We start from the raw sequence: 24,387 nt of genomic DNA, 5'->3' as shown, positions 1-24,387 counted from the left end.
GCATTGACGTAAAATATCTACATTATTAATATGGATATTTGTTTCGAAATTGTATCGATCGAGATACGATCTTTTTTCTTTTTATTATTACCCGTAGAACTATATATCTTCCCTGCAGTTTGAATCGTGAAAATTTTCATGCACACGATTTCAGGTAATATATGGTATTTGTCTAGTTGTGATGATCACAAGATATAATAAAATTGCGAATATTAATAATCATAATCATATGCGTAATAATAAAATAACATACAAACGAGGAGAAAATGAACTTAATTGGGAAAAAATTAAATCACCTAATATTTTTCGATATTTTTTTTTCATTTTTAGAAAAGAGACTTTTCAATCTATCCTTTGGGCGGTAAGTCTGCACGGGACGGCCGCTAGTTCAAAATGCAACGACCAGCATCGCCAAGAAGAAAGAAACAAAATGGGAAAAAAGTAAGAAAAAAAAATTAGATTTTTCTTCCCCGTATAATAAATTTTTGTAGTCCTTCACTTCTGGATATAACTATTATATCTATTGATAGTATTTACACCGGTATCAAATTAAGTTTTTTCTTTCAAACGCTAATTGGAAGGATTACTTACTTTACTTATCGTTATTATTATATTTAGTTGTTTTTTTTTCCATCTTTTTTCAATCATCAATTCGAAAACAATTATCATTGTACGAATGATTCGTAACTCTATAAATAGGTACACGATCGTTCGAAGGAGCGGTTACGTAAGAAAAAAAAAAACCATTCACATGATAATAGTTTTTCTTGTTTTATTATTTTCTATTTAGTATTTTAATTTATCTTTATTTTATTCTCAATTTTCACCCTGCATAATAATGTTTAACGTGAACCCATTATATGAGCGTTATAACCCTCAACAAAACAACATGGCCGCCTAGAGATATATAGATAGGTATTAAACTAATAAATTGTTTACTTTTAGGGATAATAAAGATGGAAAACAATAAGAGAATGAACAAAAAAAACAATTTCTTTCATTATCTAAGTAACAAACAATAGTGTTGATTATTATGATCTGTTTTTTTTTTTTAGTTTTTTTTTCTTTTTTTTTTTTTTAATTTGATCGTTTTATTAATATGGTTATAAAAGTGATTATTACATACGTTGAAGAAGATGTTAATTCGAATATTATTAATTTGACTACTTGGATGAAATGGGGACCTTTTTTTTTTCGTCGAGTCATCGGTAGTATCGTGTATTTTGCTTTTTCTCTTTTTTATTTCAGAGTAAAATTTTAATGCGGTTGATTATCTTTTGAGACCCGAACCTCAGACTAGCACCGATCTAAGGTAATTTTAATATTTTTATATCTCGTAAATTGAACTTTAGCTTTGACTAGTCGAAAGGCTGGGAATTTTTAATTCGCGCGTTCGTTCCTTCTTTCTTATCTATCTCTCTTTTTCCTTAGTAGGCCATTCGCCGCCGATCGACGCAGTACTATCCTAGATCCTAGATCAACCAAAGATCACTTATTATAAACACTTAATCCTTAGCTTACAGCGAACCTTATCAATCAATAAATCGATCGATTGATTTATATATAAACCAATCGACTCTATCAAGCTCTGAGTGAGAGGAAAAAAACTTGATGACATGAATATTTTTCATCTCTTCCTAACCGCCAGGGTCGTAGGGTTGCAAGGGGATATGGTAATACGGTGATCTTTACGTCATCACATATATGTATACTTAGCACATTTTATTCATCACGCGCTGACGTTCGTAATAAATTAAACGAAGATTGAAACGAAAATAAATAAAAATAAAAGGAAAAACAAATATGTATCAAAGAAAAAAACACACCCGTTGATTTGATCTACGACCCATTCTCGGACTCGGCGACACAAATAGATATTAAAAAAAATCCAAAACACTTCTCTTTCTCTTTCTCTTGGTGCAAAGAAAATTATATATATCACCATACATTCGCGACCATTTCTTTCCCTCGAATCTCGTTTCATAGCAACATTATACAGCCGACCACTAATTTTAAAGTACGAAAAAATACAATGTCTCGATCCATTTTATTATGTACGAGGACTCGCTATGTCATCCTCACGCTCAAAAAACCACCGTATTTTCATCTCCTAATTTTTTTTTCTTTTTTTCTTCTTTTTTTCGCTCTCATCTCTTTACGCGAGATATTCGCTACCCCGTATTTCTTTTTCATTTAAAAATTTTCCTTATCATTACCGGTAGACGACTAAAGTATCGCCTCGAGTAATGAAAGCAGGGGGTGTAAGGAGACCGGAGGTCTTTTGGCGATGAAACGTTGCTCTAGACACTTTCCTGGTTATGGCCATTGGCTATACAGCTGGAACTGTTCGCGGGTGTAGCACACAGACAGTGGCTTCACAAAGTGCGCATCTAATGCCCTACAATGAGGGCAAGCAAACACTCGGCTGTAGTCCGAATAGAAGTTGAGTCGCTGATGAGGAAGTAGCAGAGGTTTCTGACAGCTGTTGCACTGCAACAAATAATAACAACGATCCCGTGTAGTGGATAACCTGTTACGTCCGATTTTATGAATTTTCTTCTCTCCGAAAAAATCCCCATTATCCACGCCGTCCAGGAAACGCAATTTGAAGAGAAAAGAAAAAAAAAAAAAAAAAAAAAAAAAGCCCAACAAAATTAGACGAAAGAAATGAAATTCGTAACCGGTAGCTATTGGAAGCACCGCTGCGTATGACCTTCGCCACCTTATCGATGCTTACCTTTATGCGTTCGGTGCAACAAGGCATAGCAGCGAAAATATCGTAGCTGTACATTGTGCCGAGCACGAGACTCGAGCCGTCCCATGGCTGTGTGCAAGTGCGACAACGAACCGGAGATCCGCCACTGCCTTCGAGACAGCTCATGCAGACTGCTGATAGAAACTGAGTGCGACCTTCGACCTTCACCTGTAATCACACGTTAAAACAGACCCGTTTTCATAGGTGATTCCTTGATATTTGTCGCTGGTATGGGTTCATCGGCTTACGGTCAGAAAATAATGTCTATTTTGTTTTTTGTTTTTTTTTCTTCCTTCAGCTAGAGAAAGTGGGGTAGTTTATCCGCGAGGGATAGAGAACGGTGTAAATGAATTGAGTAAACCGAAAATGTGCTGCCGGTAGAAACGCTGGTTCACGCCTAATTAAGTCTGGCTGATGTCGGTGCGGTGGGGCCGCGAATGCCAAAAACAACGTGTGTACACTGTCTTCGTTAGCCGTTTAGTGCAGAGAGTTCACTTTTATCCGAACACCGGCAACGTGTACCATCCACATCTCTGTTGCAACGAAAAGCCTGATCTCACAAGTTTCACGAGTCTCTGCGGACCGGTTGTTTACAGAGTGCGAACTTTGCTACCTCATATAGTCTGACTGACGTTTCGCCATTTCGTTGTGATTCGACTATATCGTTCCTCTTTTCCAGCGAGTTGTCTACGAGAACAACGGAAATATGCAGGAGAAGATAGGAGAGACCGTCTATTGCCCCGTCCCCTGGGGTGCGGCAGTTACTATTAGTTTCTCTGTTTTCCTTCCTCTCTGACCGCTGTATATATCTGGCGCTCAAGCTCAAACTTTCGAGTGCAACGGGTGATACAAAACCGCGAAATTCCACGTGGGAATTTATCAAAGAATTCTGACTTACCTCTGCGCAGGAGATGGAATGTTGTCTGGGCGATAGGAAGAAGGTACCGTCCACCAGTGGATACCTGTCAAAGACTAACATAGCCGCGCGGCAAAGGACGCAAGAAACTCTGGACCACTGGAGGGCGGCCAAGGTCGACAAGATGAAACACCTGGTGTCATCGTTGCCGTGGTTACCCTCATCTTCCATCTGGAATAAAACCAAAAAAAAAAAGCTCTTTTATTGTTGGCGAATCTATGGTTTCGGACGTGGGTCGAAAAAAATTCTCGAACCGGGCAGATTTGGTGGGAATAAAAGAAGCAAGAAGCACCTAACGACGGAAAAATTTGAAACACAGAAATGCAGACAGCAACGTCAGCGCTACCTTCTTCGTGCCGAAGGTAATCATAATCTAAATATTCCATTCTTATTCTTGAGACTCGTAAGCCTCTGCAATAACGTCGCGATGTCAACAAAGGTTTTCACCCTCAACTTCCATCCGCCTTCGTCGTTAAACCGTCAGGGGCAAAGCTTAGTCGATGGTGGTGGTGAGTATATAAGACGCAAAAAAAAGGAGGCGGTTGCGTTAGTGGTGAAAACCCCCAGACGAGGACGTTTATAACCACCGTAAATAACCTACGATCATAAGCTGGAAACTCGAGTTTCGCGTTGCGTAAGTTGAATCTGCTTCTTGTTCTTTTTTTTTTCTCTCTCTCTCTCTCTCTCTCTACCAAACTGGAAAATAGTACAAAAAACTACCAGTCAACAAAACCGTCCCGGAAGACGCAATGCGTGGACGGTTAATGGCGCGCGTGGATCGGTTTATTCATTTCCTTGTTCAGAAAACCAGCTGTGCAACAAGTTTTCTCTCCTTCTCTCTTTTCCACTCTCTGGTAAATATAGACTGCCTAGTATCTCAAACAAGGCAATAAATATCAAGAGATGAGTCTTTTGATAAAGATATCGCTGGGGTCACTTCAAGATTAAGTGATCAATCGGGTCGGATAAAAATTTGAAGTAGAGGATTGCGATATATTTGGTAATGTTACGGGAGAGAATGTGACGGAGCTACGGAGGAAGTTTCAGATTATTAGGGGAAATACGTAGGGTTGTAGTGACAGAATAGAGTCTCATTTTGCAAGCAGGTTCCAAACACAAAGAGCTGCAGATCGTGGGTCCAATTAAATCGGACTACTAACGCTTCGCCGAGGATTCACTCCTCTCTCACAATCAGTCACGTACCTACTCGGCTAATCTTATAGTATATGGGAGGAGGGAAGTTCGGAAAACTTTCAACTGGTTACAACGATTACTTTGTCACAGGTTCTCTCGATTTAATTAACTGAAGGCTTTTGTCCTAAATGATTACTATTCACGACGTTTGGCCGTCAACTCGATAATTCCGATCAATTTTTCTTTTTTTTTTTTTGATATATTTTAGTCCTACAATTTTTATACTTTTCGATGTACCACCGCTTCGCCAAATAAGAGGGATGTAGTAACTGCGGCGGCTTTTGAATATGTAAAACTCGGTACTTCCTATCACAGCCTGAGGGAAACCAGTCGATTCGGTCTTGGGTCTACAACGACGATGCGATGTATTCGCCTGCAATCGGGACAAAAATGGCGTAAACTAGAAGAGGTCCTCGAGAAAGAACTCCGTACCGCAAGGAAAGCGATGAGCACTGGAAGTGAACGTCCGATATCTAGAAATCTGAGGAGCGGTAGTATCAGATTTTATCTGAAAGATATCCGCGTCGACTATGCCAATGAGGGTGACGGAGAGCGTTGGTGTCGAAATGAATTGAATTCCAAAGCCCACGTTACATATATATACGCAGTTTCATTTCATTGTGACGGAATCTCAAATGGGGTCGTTTTGGATCGCGAAGGCATAAACGTTTGGTGGTCCGTATAAATTTTAGTGCGTACGCCTCGACGCCGCCGGTCGCTCTCTCTACCCAGTCGACTAAAAGGGGGGGAGGGGGAGGAGGTATAAACGCGATCTGGAAACGTGACGTATATAGCGAAGCGAGAGAGTAAAACCACCCTGTGCAATCAAACTGCAGGGCAAAAGGTGTCGACTCATCGAGAGTAACGAGACTTTTCAGCGCCTCGCTGTTATTGATGGTCCTCGACTCGAACGTTCGAAAATTCTGGAATAGCCGGGTCTGCCGCGCGACCGTTCGACAAATTGAGACCGACTGTCGCCTGACGGTGGTAAAATATAGAAATTGTTTAGGGAATGTCTGGCGATCGGACTCTGTGAAGTACATGCATCGGTTACACAGGGTTTAGCGTCCGAAAAATGAAACCACCGACTCGTTACGTTCAGGAGTTATAATTATTGTCCGTTTAAACGAACACGTAATTAAAATCGGCAGTGGCAACTGCGTCGAGATCCAGGTGATCATCATCTTCTCGGATAGGTAACTGAAGAAAGTCGAAGCAACGAGATCTTCGTTGCTTCGATGCCTTATGCGTTTCGTATATTTATATTTCACGATTTCACTCTTCTCGGGAAAGCAGAAAATTGCACCAACTACTACGTTCTTGGGATCCCGAGAGAAAAAGCGAGGGTCAGATTGTTAAAGAGCCGGTAATACAAAGACACCGGGACGCACCTTTGGTCAGAGGATTTCATCAGAGTCGCGTCTAGATTAATATCCTCGTATTACGCCTGAACCGAGATGATGAAGACAGTAAATTCTAGGACAACGAAGCCAAAAAAGGTGTAGAAGGGGGATGATTAAGCCGGGGATTGCACGTTACTTACGGTTCAAGAAGTGCCAATCTTTCGCCGAGAAGCGTCGTCGTATACGAGGACGGAAAAGAAAAGAACCCGAGAGAAAGGACCCGGATTTTCTTTTCCCTATCATCACTCCGACTACGCGCTTCTCGCCGCGTTCCCCGTCAGACACCATATACCAGCTGCAGTCGAATGAAATTCCATTAAACGGTAGCGCGACTTTACGACCCGTAGAAGTACTCGAAAAAGTATCTACTCAGGTCATATACCGAAGGCCTTAAGATTTGGACAATGTTCCGAGTGCTTCGCAGCTCCTCGTATACATCGAACTGCAGGTCATTAAATAGACGTAACGCAACGCAACGCAACGGTAACGTTGCCAAAGTATACCGTCCGCATCAAACCGGGAGCCCGAATAGTCGCGGAAATTGAGAGAGTAGTTTCATCGATTTTTTTTTACGACGAGTGCAGGGGTGAAACAAATTCGATGGATCGCCAACTCTCACTCTTCTGGTTCACGTTTATTTCGACCGACAATCTTATTTGCGAACAGATACACGTCTACGTGATACTCGTTGCCGCGTAGGCTGGACCGCCGGTAGTCCGGTTCACCGAGGATTATCGGGGTGCAAAACAGAGCTATGAATAAAACGGTGCGGAACGGTATTAATCTGCATGTAGATAGATAGCTCTCTGAGAGAATTTGCAGCGAAAATCACGTACAGGTGTGGGACGTGAACGTGGATACGTACGGAGGGTAATATGTTTTTTTGGATACATTCGAGGTTCGGAATGGTGAAATTTTGGCTAACGTGCGGTTCCACGGTACGAGATCGAAATAACCAACGGGATTAATCCGGCTTTGAAAACGTGAAGCATAAAGCGAGCAACCGACTAACCCTTTTCGGGTAACATCTCGTTCTCTCGCGCTTTCAGTTTTCATTCTACTGTAGCTGTATCTCTAGCCGAATCTCCACCTCAACGCCAGATTCAAGTCCCCTTGTAAATTGCATAAATGGCCATTTTCCACTTTGATGTAAGCGGATTTTCTGAGAAGACCCTACAAGTCCTTCGCTAGACCTTCAATTCGGTAGGGATGAGCAAAATTACTTTGTCCCGGATCTCGCAGCTGGTAAGCTCTCGCCGGCGCCCGTAGACTCGGAGCTTCTCAGAGGCTCGAGACTCGACGAGCGAACGCGCTTCCGACGGGACCGAGAGGAAGAAAACTCGGGAATAAGGACGAGACCGAGAAGAGGGTCTCGAGGTCCCAGTCCGACTAGATCCTGGGAGTCGAGCAGCGGGGCAGCGAAACGAAATCTATAAGATTGCGGTTCGGCGAATGTCTAGGGCGGCCGAGTCTCCTCCGTAAGACGGCTGAAAGTGTCGTAGAGTCGCATCTTTATCCCGCTGCTTTTCGTCCCCTCTTTCTGCACCCTCTTCTCGTCCGATGTGAGGAAGGAAGGTCGCGACACTCGAGAACACTGATGTTCAGCTCGGCAAAGGTGTGTCCCTTGTACCGTCCCACTCCAGGGTTAGTAACTAAAAAGTCGGGTAACATTTGACTCGTCCATTTTCCGTACAGTTTTATCAGTCGACGCAAGTTATTTGTTACCGTTTTCACTGTCCTCGGTAACGCGAATACGATATTTCATTCGATATCCGAAAGTTCGAGTTTCCCTAGATGGGAGGAATATTTTTGTCGGGGAGTTGAGCGCGATGAAAGATGTCGCGAGTCTGACTCTCCGAGGAAGTGTTTCCGCCAGGAAGCCAGGAGAGCTTTTAACAGCTCAATCGTCTAGTCCGATCCGTTTAGGTCGTAAATAGAGAGTTGTCCACCGTGCGTTAGTTTTGGGTCGGTAAACACGTCGGGACAATCATAACTCCTTTGAGTCACCGATTTATATCTCAAGGTAAAAATACCCTAGTATACGGCTCGATGACCACCAAATAATAATAGATATCAAGAATATATGACGAAACTTTTTAAAAAAGTTTTTCTTTGGCGGCTTCCGCGCTGCAAGAGATCGCCATCTTCGCCCGCGAGGTAGGCTCGAACCGGACCAAAGCGAAGCGAATACTTCGCGTAACTCGATCCGCCCCGGAGTAAATAAAAAATACATATACATATGTATATATACGTGTGTATAACTCACGTACATGTAAAGGAGTGTGGTACATAATAAGGTTGGAGAAAAAAGAAGGCAACCTCAGCGTAGCGCGGACATTTTTATCGCCCTTTCACCACCGATGCTCTCTAAGAAGTGAATTACAACGCGGCTGCAAACAACCGGCAAACGAAAAGGTGAAGATTGCACCTATACGCGCAGGTATACAGGCATTTGAAATTACTGCAGATGTGAACCGATGAAAATAATCATCGCGGACGTATTATACCTATAGGTACGCTGGCCGATAAAATATTTATGAAAATCCATTACAATGAGAGAGTTGAACAAAAAAAAAAAACAAAGAAAAGGGGGAAACAGAGCTAGAGAGAGATCAAAAAACTCTTTCCCTCTCAATGCACGCCTAATGTCTCTGAAATTTTACAAGCATTTTTATTTTATGTAATCCCGCGCCCCTGCAGATGATATTTCTGCCTGCAGCGGAGCGGGTAGGAACGAGGGGGTGAATAAAGGACGATGGATTTTTTAAAAGGCACTTTTGAACAATTGAATGAAGCTTTTGAAAACGGCCGGTTACATCGAGGATCTGGTCTGCGTTGTATAACATCGGATGCGACGTTGTATCGGTATACATACATATGTAGAATACGGGATAGATTATCAGTTAGTTGCTGATTCACTGTAAACCACCGTCGGTTCCAGGGGCCCCCGAAATCCAGCAGCGGCGATGTTGGCCCCCCCGCGATCGCGTGAGGGACATTGACGAACGGTTTTGTTGCAAGGGGTGGTATATACGTGTATCTATATCCCTCCGTTTCCCTCTCCTCTCTGTCCCTGTGTCGTTGTCTGCTGTTACTGCATTTGCTGCCGGCTTCATGTACGGTACGTACGTACGGTGGGTTGCTGTCCGCCAACTCGGCGCGACCGGCTCCCCCAAGCTATTAATTATGCAACGCGGAAGGGTTGTTAATTTAGTACGTACTAAAATAATTGCAGAGCTCTCTGCGCACGAACGCGTGCACGCCGAATGAAGGGGAAGAGGGTGTCGGTGATAAGGCGGGAGGGAGGAACACCTGCAAAGTCGGTGATCGCCTGCCCCGAAATATAACAAACGAATAAATAAATAGATAAATTCCGGATATGACGCGCGATGTATGTAGGAGAAAAACAAAAAAAAATTCATCGATTTCTCTTCATCCGCAATCAAGCCGGATCGTCTTGTGTGATTTGCATTCGTTATCATTCCGTTTCAGTTTTATGGTTTATTGACGATTTTTTTTTTTTGCTTCTTTGCATTTGAATTCAAAGCCGATTAAAAACTTTCATTTCGAGCAACCGTAATAATAAAACGACCCTTCGTGCCTACGGATACTTGGTTACGATTTGCCGCCGCGAATCTTGATTTGAAAAACAAAAAAAGGAATGATACGCTTAAAAAAATACGCTCAATTCTTTTTTAGGGAAAAATCAGAAAATGATTCTGCATTATTTGCACGATACACACGATGCTACATTCTCATCTCCATCTTCAGACAGTAATTATTCGTTCGCAGTTCACCGCGCGTAACGAAGCGCGGTGTGTACATACATATAAACTGCATTCGCAGTTCTACGTAAAATTCTTATGCTCCCTTGCACATGAAATGAGAAAACACGAATGAATTATAAAGACAAAAAAAAGGGAAGGAAGGAAAGATAAAGGAAAAGAGAGATTAAAAAAATTTATCCTCAACAGAGAACGAAGCGGTAACCCATGGGAATAATATACAACGCATGACTTGAAAATTCATAAATAATGACCTTTTAGCACCTGTGGTCCAAAGTGAGCATATGGCAAGAATTCCATTCAACTGAAACCACTTCATCGCTTGTCAAAACATACGAACCGTTGAAATTCGCTTTCGATCGAATTTGGCGGTATTTATTTCATTGTCAGCGCGATCCGTACTTCGTCGTATTTTTGGATTCGGATTAGAAATTTCATATAACCATATGCAACCTACTGTGCGTTGCTCAATGACCGACGATCACTCGACGTACCTACTCTCGCAGGGAGCGTTAAACCAATAGCAAATGAACGTGGTGAAAGGTTTGCGCACTAGAGCCATATTGCGTGTCATTGAAAACCATTGCAATTTTACGTTCGCCCGGCCGGGGTCGAAAGTTTTTCCCAAAACGAGTAACAGGCGCGGTAGTGCTCAAAGAAATGGGGGAGAGGAAAGAAAAAGAACAAAAATTAGAGCTGCTCGTGCGCTGAAAGCAAATTCCAAAAAATTGGATGGAATCCAAAGGGGTTTGGTTAATTTTTTTTTTTTCTTTTCATTTTATTATTATCAGACGCAGGGGGTCCGCCATTCAGCGTACCTCCGAAATTATTTCTATGGTATGGGCACGCAGGAGGGTGAAAAAAGGCGCGCGAAAGCTCTTGAGATTTTTTTTTCATGCGTTTCCACTCTCTCTTTTTTTCTACTTTCGGAGCGAAGATATTGGGATAACGGCAGGCATAACGTAACCCTTGTACAAGGTAATGAGAGCATCCGCGGAGCACCGAATAATCAGAATTAGGGTAAGAAGCTCAAAAGCTCTTTTTATATTTTAATATCGTGTGGACCGCCCGGTTGCCGGTTCACTGACCCGAAAATTTAGGAACGGGGCGAGCGGAACGAACGGGCCCGAGAGTTTTCATTTGACGTTGAAATGAAAATAAAATTCAAAGCGGTTTTGTTGGTGGCTGGTGTCTGGTGCCTGCAGTTAATTAAAGAATCAAAATTAAAGAGGATTAAAAACTCCGAGTTCTTTCAATTTCAAATTCTTCATACTTCAAAGAGCTTTTTTTTTTTCTCCAGCGATTTCTCTCTCAATTTCTTTCCCGATATCGGTCGAGCGAAAGTAAATAAATGAGAAGACAAAATAATTACCAATAATACGGACAGAGAAATCACAAAAATTTTGTTTCGAATCTAAAAAATATTCAACTACATCACTAAACCTAACAATGCGACGTGCAGGGGTAGAGGGAAGTATCAGGGTCTTTATACTATCTGCTCTCCACAGGTCATTGGAGAAATCGGTATAGCGAGCCTTATACTACTACTTCCTATCGTGAGTCGTAACCCCTGAAAATAAAAAAAAAATAAAAACTAAAAAAAGGGGAAGAAGAAAAAAGAAAAATCCCCTCGTTAAAATTTGGCGATAAACTTTGAATGATTCGGTACAGTTAACGACCCAGATATTCGACTGGCAATCTTTGTTCTTTCGCTCGTAAAATCTAAAAATAAAACTTATCTGCAATACACGCTTATACGTATTTAAAGGCACAGTAGATATTAGATGGACAGTAGCGAGCGATTGTAATTCATCTTCGTGATTTATCGAGCGAAAAGTGTTCAGATAAATGAAAGCTTGGTCCAAAGAACAGCCAATACCGAAATTCAAGAGATTGGCAAATTTCATCGCACGTGGCAAGTTCGGGAGAAAACCAAAGAAAAAAGATTCGAAAAAGTTTTCGTCATCTTTCAGTGAGAATTACGCTTAGGATCTATGGTGCAGATCGAGAGCTACGATTTCAAGTGAAAATCTTTTTAGAATGTAAAAAAATCCGCCTCTACAGTTTTTTTCTTCTTTCTTTTCGCAGCCCTACCACCGCACGTAGTAGGTATACGCACGTTACTTCTTCGGCTCTTTCGCATCGTCTCTGTTTTATTTATCTTTCAATACTTTTCTATTTGGGCTGGTGTTTTGCTCTTTCGGGTGGTGCGTTTTGCATGCGATCGGAGAGGCCGAACTCCGTGCGAGAAGTTTTTTTCATTCGTGCGTGCTGTTTCTTGGGCTAGTTTACGGACGAAGTCCTGCTGCGAAACTGGACTTATAAATCAGCCACGCTTCGACGGGTTTACAGTTGAATAATGGCGAGATGCAGAGTATACGGTCACACTGTACCGCTATACCTACTCAGCGTTAAGGGCTCCTTAATCTCTCCCTGGAACCTTCCAGCATTTGAATCCAAACACCCCCCCGAATACCTACTTTGTGAGGATGACATGAAATCGCTGAAAAACCGGCAGTATAGGCTTTATGATCCCTTTTTTATTCATTTCTTCACAGGGGTTGATTTTTATTCTTCGGTTAGAAGCGCTCTCCAAATAACGTATACGACGACATCCCGTTCAAAGAGTGAAATGAAACTTTCGCGTACATCCGAAGAAAATAAAAAGTCGTACGCCGCAGTTTCGGACGCCATGGGTGGGCTCGAACCTCGAATAGTCTCGGAATTTCTTCTAATTGTGAAAACCGCGACATTTTGATACCTTGGAAAGAACTTGCGGTGCGTGAGCCTTCGACATCCGTTTTAGACATCGGTGAGTTATAATTTTCAAATCGTCTGTTTGCCACTCCGCGGAAAAATTATCGTCAAACTCGACAGCTAACACGAAGCGTACCAGGCACAGGACTGATTTTGCGTCGGCGTCTGGGGCGGAAAGTTTACACGTATACAGCCCTGTTCTTGTTTTCATAAACCTCCATCTAACAGTCTCGGGCCAATCCACCCCACAGAATCCCCGGAGAATACAATGTTATACAAAACAATAGACGATGGGCTTCTCGCCGGTCGTAGTGGTTGTGTGTTGGGTGTGTACAATTTCAACATCCCTTATAGACAGTCTCCCGTTCCGTATATAGATATAATATAATACAATACAACCATCTCGTCACCTCGCCGGCACTTTACGTCGTAAACGTTCTAATTATAACGAACGAGACTAGCGAAAGCGAACGAGGAAAGCCTCTCAAAACTGACGACGCAAACGTTGCGCGTCAGACTCTGACGGGAGATGACTTGACTCGGAAGTCAACGACGCTTCGAAGTGAGCAGGACGGTCGAAACTGAATTTTCGAAACGAAAAGACGAGGGGAAAATTTTGGCGAAAATTTTTTGATTCGAAAAAAAAAAGTATTCGAAGAAGCAAAGAGTTATCCAGATGTCTGGGTATGAAACGTCGACTGATCGGCTTTGGTAAAATCGTAAACGGATCCTCCGTGCGAGCGTGTTTCTTGCGCGCAGCTTTTCTCCCGTCCCCTTCTTTGTTCATAGGCTTTTTTCAAATAGATGTGAAGAACAAGGGGATAGAGAAATCGACTTCGGAGTGGATTTAGAGGGCGTCGAGTCAATAATAACAACCACATCACTCGGGTCAACCCCAAAGGGTTTTTTTTTTTTTTTCTTTTTCTCTTTATCAAAGATATTCGAGCGTCCGTACGCCGTGAGATTGGTCGACGAGGACAATGATAGAAATTCTCCGATAGTATACCGTCCTCGGGATCCAATTCGAGGACGCAGACGAATCGCGAGTGCCTCATTCCAACCCCTCCCTTGCCCGATCGCGTTTTTCAATTGGGAAATTCGAGGAGGCAAAATTTTCATATGAATTTTTTCCCGAATACTGCCGATATTGCTTCCCATAAAGTATTTACTTTGTCTGAGAAGTTCCCGCAAAATATGTCAACTCGACAAAAAGAAGTAAAGTCTTCAACGCGCGCGAGACGACGGTTCTTCGATACAATTAATTACTTCGCTCCGCGACTTGACGGAAAATTCCGTGTTTCCATGACACAATCGACATCGCGTACGTTTAATAATAGTCCATTTACTCGCAATCCACCGGATACCCAACTCCCGTAGTACACGGAGTCCGTAGAGTGTTCGGAACCCTGCCGCGGTGATATTTCAATTAATAGCTTTTTGTCCAAAGCTAATTCCGCAAATGCTTCTGCCCGCAAGGTGGTAATAATTCACGGTTCTTGAACTCTACGTAGTCTCTACGGTGCTCGAAACAGACCCCTCTTCTCGCGTAACGCTTAACATGACCCCGCGGCGAACCGCAAGGACTAGCTAATTTCCAACGAAACGCATAACCCGAAACCACCTTGAATAATACGCGCGCGCGTCGTATCCCGCGAAATGAATGAAATCAAAGCGATTTCTTCCACTCGTGAAACCACTCGACGTTTTCATTTCGTCTCAAGTCCTCGCCGCGTCACCGACTACATATATACATACACGTACTCCGCAAGAGTGGCTGCTGAGACTCTTCTCGCGACGAATTTTCTTTCGAACGCACCGTGATACAATTCTCGTTTCCAAGACCAACGGAACACCCGTTACATAATAATCGTTGTATCTGGCATTTCGAACGAATCTACGGAGTAAACAGCTTAACCTGATATCGCTGAGCAATATGCGTCGGTGGGTCGCACGTCTTCCTGAATAATAAGGGGTCGGGGCGTCGCGACGCGCGTCGTATATATACATATTACAGGGTTGCTTTTCGGTATATCGGAACGACAACGAAGTGGCTGTTAGCTAAATTACAACGACGAAACGAGCCGCGAGGAGGAGAGGAGTGGAGAGGAGAGGAGAGGGGCGCGTGGGGAAAATCGGATTGAATCGCACTTTGCATAAATTTGTCGACTGAGACAAAGGCGACCTCTTAACGCTACGCCGCTACTCGGTAAATTTCCGCATCCCTCTCCTGCCGCTGTACAACTATAACAGTTTCTCCCGCCGGATACAACTCTGCGTGTTAAAGTTACACTCGGTGCCCCCGAGATCTCCCGGAGATGAGACGAAATAAATAAATTGAAATATATAACAAGAAATCGTCGTCTTCCAAATTACAGGATCTCGAAAAATTCATCCCCCGGGGTGAGGCATCCGTTCTCCCTCGCGAATTCGTCATTTCGCCTGTGACTCGTGGAGGATAGTGAGTTTGCCAAATCTGGTATCAAAAGGAAGGCAGTATTTTCCGTGGGATATGTGTGTTTTTTTTTTTTTTTCTCATACTTTTCTTCCTTTCCATTTCGCGGTCATAACGTATTCCGTGTCTCCTTAGTAGCTGTCACTTCGCATGAGTGCGGAAAAACGGGAAAGGAACACGTGTACCGTGCGCGCGTACACGTATCAAGTTAATAAAAATAAAATCCCTTGACGACGCGTGTAATCCCCGAATCTTGACTGTCGTCGCGTGCAAGTCGTCGGATTCGTCGTCGCGGGGGGTCGCGTGCATAGCTTATTTATAAGAAAATAAAAAAAAAAAAAAAAAGAAGAAAAATAAGCAGGAGAAGGAAGAGAAAAAAGATTATACGAGGAAGAAGACGAAGCGTGTATATGTAGGTACGTTCAACCGTCGACGAGACTCGATTTATACATCGTACGTATATTTCTCCGCTTCAGAATTGAGATGATGAAAAATCCCTGGAAGTCGCGATTCGAGTATAAATATATATAGTACGTAGCAGCAGTCCAGGGATAGAGCGAGAGAGAGAAAAAGAGACAGAGAGAGAGAGAGAAGAGTTCCCTTTGAAGATTGAAGTGGGAGTCGTTGAAGGCCTTCACAAAGGAAATTATCAGGAAAAATTGAAGGAAAAACCTCGTAGCTTCGCACTTTCACGCGGATACATTACCCACCCCCCCGGGGTCTTCATCAACCTGCAGAAGCATAGCCCGAAAAGACGTTGCCTTCTCCATTTGTCTTTGAGACGACCTTCGACAAGGTTCACCATCTTCGACTTTCATCGAATCTAATTCCCTTCGTTTCTCATTTTTCAGGAAATAGATGAAAAAAAGAAAAAAAGAATCGGAAGCTAAACAAATCACAAGATAGACGTGGTGAAATCCGATAGATAGAAATATATCAGACGCTCATTTCCCGCACGCCTCGAATTACAGCGATACGATAACCTTTGCCTAAAATCGTAGCCTCACCGGCATCTGAAGTGACAATTAATTTATTCGGTAGTAGATACAACAACTCTCCCGTTCCCCCGCACCCCGCGTCGCCTCGAGGAGGCGATGAGTTGTTGCGCGCCTAAGGGCTCTTTGGTTAAGAAGCTTTGGCTGCACTTAACGTTGATATTTTATTAATTATAATCTTCGAGCGCGCTATACACGCGCTCTCATCCTAGCGAGGATCTCTTCTCTCCTCTCTTCGCTCCACTCCACTCCACTCCTTGCTTTCTGCTCGGTTCAAATTCCCCGGGGATGCTAAGGACTCATTTGTACAATTGTGCCAGGGATGACGCGTGTTCCACATTTCGCAACCACCCCTGTAATCCTGGAATAACGGCTCGTACGTAACGTCCTCGCTACAAATCCGCAAAGCACAATAAGGTCGGCACTCAGGCTTCCACCTCAACTTCCGTTACATCCGACAGCAACTCGAGGCGCAAAAAAAAGGCAAAAGCCAAAAAAAAAAAAAAGAGTACGGAATAATTCGTCGCAAACTCATAGCTCTGCAACGTTCGATCGATCGCAATCAACTCGTAGGCGTGTCACATCCGGAAGTTACGTCACATTTCTCCCCGACTCGAAATCTCCATCATCGTCGAATTTCCTTCGCTACAACGTATTACGCGTTTCCGGGTTCTCACAAGGATAATCGTATTTTTTCCCCCACTCCTCGTCTCTCTCCATCTCCATCTCCTCTTTGGCTCTCTCCCTCCGCCGCCGATCATGTTTTCCCGCGCCAGGGGTGAGTGAATTTTCCCCCGTACCACTGCGAGCGTGAAGAAGAAACTCGATCATGCATCTCGAGAGATTTTATCAATTAATTTTTATTTTCCGCTCCCCTGAAGACGTCGTTTATGGCGGATTAGATTAGACAGGGGGGGGGGTCGATTCACCGCACAACGGATTCTCTCATCCGACTAATTTCTCCTTTGGTACACATCGTACCTTTTACCTATACAACATGTTATAACCGGCGAGGAATTCTTGATACGATTAAGATAAACTCGCTACCAGATGCCTCTAATTTAGCATAACCTGACCGATTTGGTGAATCCCGAAAGCATCCCGCTTCTCCACCGCATAGCAGGGGAGTGAAGAGCAAATTTTTCGCTTGGCGAACGCGACCGTTTTCCACTTTTCGAAAAGTACGTGCGTGAACAAGCGTTCGAAGAACGAGCGCGTTCTTTCGGCAATTTCAGAAAGCGAAAAAGAATGTTTTCCTTCGGTAAGAAAAAACGCTAGAGGAAGAGAGAGAGAGAAAAAAAACTGAACAATTAGTGGACAAAGAAGACGAACCGAAGTGACAATGGTAACAAACCGGGCGTGAGTTTATGCGGAGTTAACGTTCTCTTGAAGGTTGCATTGAATTGCAGTATAGTCGCGTACATTTATGTATATATTATGTATTTACACACTATATGTTAAGTTGCTGTACATACACGCGGACACATGTGTTCGCATGCGCTCATATTTGTGAATAAAGTAAGTGTCGCTGGTGCGAAGGTCTCGAGTTCACGGCGACGGACGTCAATGGCTGCAGAGGCTATAGTGCACTTTCTGAAGCGCATGGAAATGATACGAGAGGAGCGTGTATACCGGGGTGTAAAGAAAATGGCATTGAAGACTGCAGCGTGTGTACAGTGTAGATTGTGGTGCATTAGCCTTTGTGCATAAAACAGGCAGACGTTGGTCGTTTCTTCTTCTTTTCTTTTCGCACGCGTGCAGACGTTAAGGCAAAATGATGAATCGCGCGTACCGAGAATATTGCCCGGGGAATTATCATCACCGCCGTAATAAAGCTGACTTAGTTTGCCATGTAATTTAGAAAGTTGTCGCCCGTACTCCGGACCGTGTGCTCAAGTGACCGCGAAACATCATTTAAATAGCGATAAACCGTCGGTTTTGCCGCGCGACGAGAGAGCACGTAATAATTCGATCGAAGGTTGCGAGAGGGGATGAATGAGATCGAAATTTAAGCGATCTCCCGACCGACTGGAGTCGACAAAATTTCATCGTCCTTGTATCTTGAATCGATTCGAATAATTGAAGTTGAAATCTCCGACGGGGGTCAGAATTCCTCGGTGATTGCGGCTCGTCAGCTGTTCGGGAGGGGAGGACGCAAAAGAGGGTGTTGAGACGGTAGCGAGGAAGCGATGGGTTAATAAGGGCAAATTAACTCGGTGCCTAATTCGCGGGGAGGGAACTGGGGGTGGGGAGGGGGGGGGGGGGGGGAGAGGCGAGTGAAGTATGTATAATACATCTATACGCGCGTACCTATCCGTCTAAAGAAAGCCGGTTATTAAGTCGCATTAATCAAATGATCTCGAATATTGGGTTTCCAAGGAGAATTAGAGGACTACCCCCGCGTAATGGGAAATAATGAAAAAGTCAACAGGACGCGAGGACAAGGGCCTTGTATTACCGCCTTAAATTCTCCCCTTCCTCCACAACCCGCAAGGAAAATTGGAAGGAATATTCTTCTCCACGGTATCGAAGATTAAAAATATATTTAAGGGTGGATTAAGAATAGCAATTATAACCGCTCAAGTTACTTTTTAGATTCCTCCGGAAAGAGAAAGGCGAAAAAGAGGAGAGAAACCTTGAGGGGAATGAGGATTTTCATTTAATTTGCCAAAGACGGCATCCAATTTCTTTCATAACAAGAGGATGACGAAGGGAAGTAACGAGAAGTATATATAATAGGGAAAAGAGAGAAAAATGAGAGAACGCTATTACATTTACTTAGACCACGTTCGAATGGTCGTTATTTTATTTAACTCCGTAAATCTACTTCTCCATTAAATTATTGCACGTAGACGAGATTTCGAATTCGTTCGCGATGATGATGGTTTTGGTTTTTCGGATGTCTCGCCTCATATTTTTCAACGGGTAGAAATTAATCCTTTGAGAAATCTTTCTTCGACGTCGTCGTCGTCTTTTATATACAGCTAGACTTAAGATTGGACTCGTCCCGCGAATGAATATTTGATTCCTCCTTATCCGTTGAGCGATGGATGGCATAAATAAAGATATAAATAAGACAAGAAGATGTATATGGAATTCAGGATCATCCCGAAAATAAAATATTCTCATCCTTTCTCGTCACTATTCGCGAGCGTACACGAGCACGAGTCGGACGTGATTAACTCCGCTATTTTTGTTGACTTTCATTTGAAAGAAAAAAAAAAAACAGAATTAAAATAAAATAAAAAAATGGGAGTGTAGTTTACGTCACGACGGAGTTTGCATAACTCTTTCCTCGAGGAACGGTGAAAAGGGGTTGGAAACTTTCTTCGAGAGACTAAATATTTGAGCTAGCAGCGTAGAAAAGTGCAATGACTACTTATCTTAGATGGAAAACCAACACAACGTCGAGAACCAACCCAGTGCTAATCCGGGGCTAGACTTACCTGTAACGAATAAAAAAAAAAAAATTCTATTAATTAAGAACAAGCAACGTGAAAACGAGCGTCCGAAGTCTGGTTAACTTTTTAAATTAAAACCCAACTGCTCCTACCACTGCGGAGCAGCAACACAAAAAATATATGTATATACATATATACAAGCCGTGATATTATACCATTCCTCGCGGGAAACAAAATGCTGAGCAATTATTAGCTATATTATTGTTAGCCCCCCTCGTGCGATAATTAAAGACATACGTTTCCCTCGCTAAAGTAACGTAGAAAGAAACGTCGTCTTCGTGCCCACGATTTTTTTTTCAAGCCGCTGTCATTTTATCAGCATTTAATTCAATTTATTTCTCTTTCTAGCCTTTTTGTCTAATTTCGAATACATGTTCTCTCCTTTTTTTCGAGTACAACGCCAAAATTAAACTCTGCGAGACACGAATACTTGTATCTTTGTGGTTTTTCTTTTCTTTTTCTTTTTTTTTTTTTTTAAATTTCTTTTGCAGCATAGGAGCACTTTTACTTCACTCAGCTATACATGTATACATTACTGCTATGGCGCGAAAATGTAATTAGCCAAAGAGCTTAATTATTCTGGTCGCTCAGCAGCATCAGCATCAACACGGTGTGTTGTAAGTCGTTCTTTGTTTCTTGTTTTTCACAAGTACCTACTTAGGTAGAATTTTTTGCAACACTTTACCGCGTACAAAGTAAAAGCTTGAAAAAGAAAAACACGCGGGAAGAGAGAGAGAAAAAAAAAAAGAAATTGCCGGCGGAGGATCAGCGGCCGAGAAAACCTTGCGAGAGCGGTGTGAGACAAAAAAGGGTGCAGAACACTCGTGGCACTCAACCCATCATATGGATCACCTGTAAGACCCATTGATTCAGCTTTTGTCTTTGCTTTTTCCTATCTCATAAATTGTTTTTTTTTTTTTTTTCATTTTGTTTTTCATTTTTTCTTCAACCTTTCGTCGTAGAAATTTCATAGGTGAAAAAGAGAGACGAGGACACCGTCTCGAGGGGGGTGAGAAAAAAGGAGCGACGTGAGAAATGGGAAAATAATATCAACCGTACAATTGCCCTGACAGACGGTGTTCGTATTATTGCACACATAAAATCCCATATTGTGCCATTTTATATGGAGCTGCTCCGCCCCCCCTCACAGTAACATCATAAACATTTTTTTTTTCCACCTATTTTATTTTGTATTTATTTTTATTTTTTACTTTCTATTATTTGAGGGGTGGTGATACGTTGGTCCTTGGACAATGATATAGTCTGCGTTTTTATTTAATTATTTTCCTTTTCACTTCTTACACGTTCTTTTTTAACGGCGCGTAGAGCGTGCCAGGGATTCTTAAATTCGAATTGAAATTTGACCATTTAAGGATATACGGTAAGGGTTGGAAAAAAAAAAAAAAAAAAAAAACAAGGAGAGTTAAAGTGAAGGAGAAAACCGTGTGGGGCAAAGACATCATAAATAGAAAGCCAGACCATGAGCGGGTGGGGAATGGAAGATTGCAGTAAACCTTCGGCATTACCATAACGCCGACATCCACTCTCTACCCTCGGCTTAAAAATAAAATTTAAGTATAAAACCCCTCGCGCAATACGCGAAAAACCAGGCCGCACCGTTCTTACCGCACGCGGGTGTTACAAATAAGCGAATTTCAAAACGCCCCATCAATCTACCGACGCGTTATCAACTCCGATTGTGAGTGAGTCGCGGCGATCTTCCTTCCAACAACGGTGACCGTACGACGACGAGCGTAATCGTTTTTACGTGGTCCAGTTTCTGCATATTCGCACAACTATATATCTATATCTATATTCATACACCGCGATTCGTACGCGTAGACCGGTGCCGTTGCACAAACACGTCGTGTCCATGTCCGTTGTTCGAATAGCCTTGAGAATATTTTTACAATATTCTTTTATTTTTAACTCTCATCTAAAGTTAGCTGCATATCGTTGCTGTTGCAGCTCACTGCAGTGTTGCGGTAAGCTCGCGCGTCGTCGTTCGCGGTTTTCAGAGTACGTACGTACACCTATTCACGTACGTATGGTATAGATAAAAATATATATATACTATACGTACATACCATCGGGTCTTTGCGGCTTCTCGACGCGCGAACGAGCGATCCCTTGGGTAAAATAAAAATGGAAAGAAGGAGTAAAAATAAGAAATAAAGAGGGGGAAAAAGGAAGCTACCGCATACACGTTGAAATGCGAAGGTTTCGGACGGACGATGGGAAGCGAAACCCGACGGGGGCAAAACGGAAAAAAAATAAACCCCGAAGGGGTGGGCCACCGCTCCACACCAGACTCGCTACAAAAGCGTTTCGTACGGTGAAAAGGACGTGTTCGAATTTCGCGTGTACGGAAAACATTAAGCTCACCTATTCCAACAAAAATCAGAAGCAGTCCAATAAATACGAGGCAGCGGCGGCTCGAACGTAATGTTCAATAATTCAATCGTTGTATCACCGTTAACACGGAGAGAAAGCCGACCGAAATTCCCGCGGCAACATTGTACAAATAATTTCCACACGAGTTGATACGCCGCTTTGGATATTAACCATGTGCAGCGCTAACCGAAGTACGTTGTTCTCTTGGCAAACAAACCTGCCCGAAACATACGACGTATGTGTGCGCGCATAGGTGTACGGCAATACGCGTCGAGCGGTTAATGTTCCCGGGGGTGTTCCCAGCCCCTTATACCCTGCAGATATTGAGTCTGGTATGAATTCTTAGAGCCCAAGATTCCGGGGGCACTGAATCCGCACGTGTGCGTACAATGTGTACGTACATACGTATGCACAAGGAGTTAATTTCTCTCCTTCTCTCCATCTCCGTTCGCCAGGTTGTTCACGTCCCAATCTTATTACCGATCGGTTTGTGCTCCTCGATCCATGAACTTTGAGATTACGCGTTACGACTTCCCGCGTTTGCTCAGGGGGCCGGTCGTCGTCGTCGTTGTGTGTGCTTACGCACGCGTTTCATCGTGTTCCCTACATAATTTACAAGTTGAAAGATTAACGAGATCGCGTACAGGGCCGGGGAAAACGAACTCTGCGCATCGATCGAGCCGATAAAAAATTTTGAAACAAGAAAAGATCGTCGGCACAATTAACGGTGCAGGTTGCTCTTTGCGCGCTCTTGAAAATTTTCGAGTTTTTAGCGCAGGCGTAAAAATATCGCGTAAATAGAAAGGGAAACGTTGAAAGCAAGGGTCTTGTTTTGAGGGGATGATAACTACGTCAACGAGCCTAGGCGTCGTCGCGCGTTATTACAGCGAGGGGTGATCCGGGGAATTAGGGCCGCGTTTCGCTACGCTATTCCAACTCTGTATACGCCGCTCATTTGCTAAAATTAAAAGGTCAGCGCGTTACCGAGTGATTTGACGCGGTGATTAAAATATTTCCAACTTAGCTACGCGGTAGTAAGTCCGCAGTATTTATAGTACCTGTGTGTATCTCTGATCTGGCGTGATGTGAATCAGCGCAACGTCCACGTTATCGTTTGTACGTATCCCTCGACGAAGTGGAAGGAAATCCGCGAATCCGTAGAGCGGATTTTTTTTTCAAACTTGGATAATGGCGGATAGCTAGGTATGTCTTGTACGTCGTACCCGCGGTATTGACCCTCATTTGTATCGGCGCGAGTCGGGGCGTTGGCGTGTCGCGAGTTGCATCGGCTCTGCACTCGGAATATAGTACAGGTATACGCACGTAGGTGTAATAAATCGAAGAAAAACCTGTTAATACAGCTGACCCGAGCTCTGTGAGGATTTATTTATGGTATCGACCTCGCGTGTCTATCGCGATATGTGTCTCGAGTCGGGCATCTTATTTTTTTTTTTTTTTTTTTTTTTTGTAGAACCAACGATACGACTGTGTGTACCTATACGTGTGCAATTCTGAGTGGACGTCGAAGAAAAGCGACTCTAGAAAAGCTTTGAAAAGTTGTTAAGGAATTTAATCAGACATCAAGGGGCCGATATATATCCGTTTCGGTTTGAATCGGGTGAAACGTACACAAGAAAGATATATTGGTATTCCACGTGCGCCGAGTCATAGAAAATGGCATACTATTGTCCCGTATATATGTATATATATATATATATACACACCTGGCGGGAACGCATATACATGAGTATCTTATGCACGTAGGTACCGACTGGCAGTCGGCGACCGACCGTAGTTCTTTGACCTCCATCGCACATAGGTTTATGAATTTCCTAAAGTTGACTCGGACTGCATGGAGGTTGAAATACTAGAAAAAATGTCAAACGGGATATTCGAGATCTAAATCTGGCCTCGATCGAATACCGCTCAACGCGAGATATCTGAAAACTGTATTCATTGAAAATACTTGGAAAGCATAATATCGCGGGCGGGATGAATAAATTTTGTAAAAATTGCAAAGTTACGCACGTCAGGACGAATTACGAGGACTTGAGGATCCGAATAGTTATATTGTAAACAGATTTGAGGTAACCGCGGTTTCGTAAATCGAGGGAGTCGGGGACGAGCGAGTTTTATAAAATAGTCGCAAGTGTGCCGGACGTATTTACACGTTTTGAAATTTATCCCGGTCTTGGGCAAAGTATAAATTTTCATTACAGATATCGCAGCGATAAAAGCCAAGAATTTCCGATCCCAACGTCGCGACGCTAAAAAT

At 43.0% G+C, this 24,387-nt stretch overlaps 1 protein-coding gene across 2 annotated transcripts in view; it reads right to left on the bottom strand.

Moving 5' to 3' along the window:
* Positions 1-1,055: 1,055 nt before the first annotated feature.
* LOC105683648 (headcase protein) overlaps positions 1,056-24,387 on the bottom strand; it is a 106,035-nt gene continuing 82,703 nt past the window's right edge. For both annotated transcript variants that reach the window (XM_048657125.1, XM_048657127.1), the window contains exons 3-5: positions 3,654-3,842; positions 2,738-2,923; positions 1,056-2,490 (exon numbers count right to left, since the gene is read on the bottom strand). In XM_048657125.1, coding sequence (XP_048513082.1) covers positions 2,317-2,490; positions 2,738-2,923; positions 3,654-3,842 — 549 coding nt within the window. In that variant the 3' untranslated portion in view covers positions 1,056-2,316. The remainder of the gene's footprint in view (positions 2,491-2,737; positions 2,924-3,653; positions 3,843-24,387) is intronic.

This window comes from Athalia rosae, chromosome 1 (genome assembly GCF_917208135.1).
Source record: "Athalia rosae chromosome 1, iyAthRosa1.1, whole genome shotgun sequence".
Classification (NCBI taxonomy): Eukaryota; Metazoa; Arthropoda; class Insecta; order Hymenoptera; family Athaliidae; genus Athalia; species Athalia rosae.
This window is presented reverse-complemented; position numbering and strand designations above follow the sequence as displayed.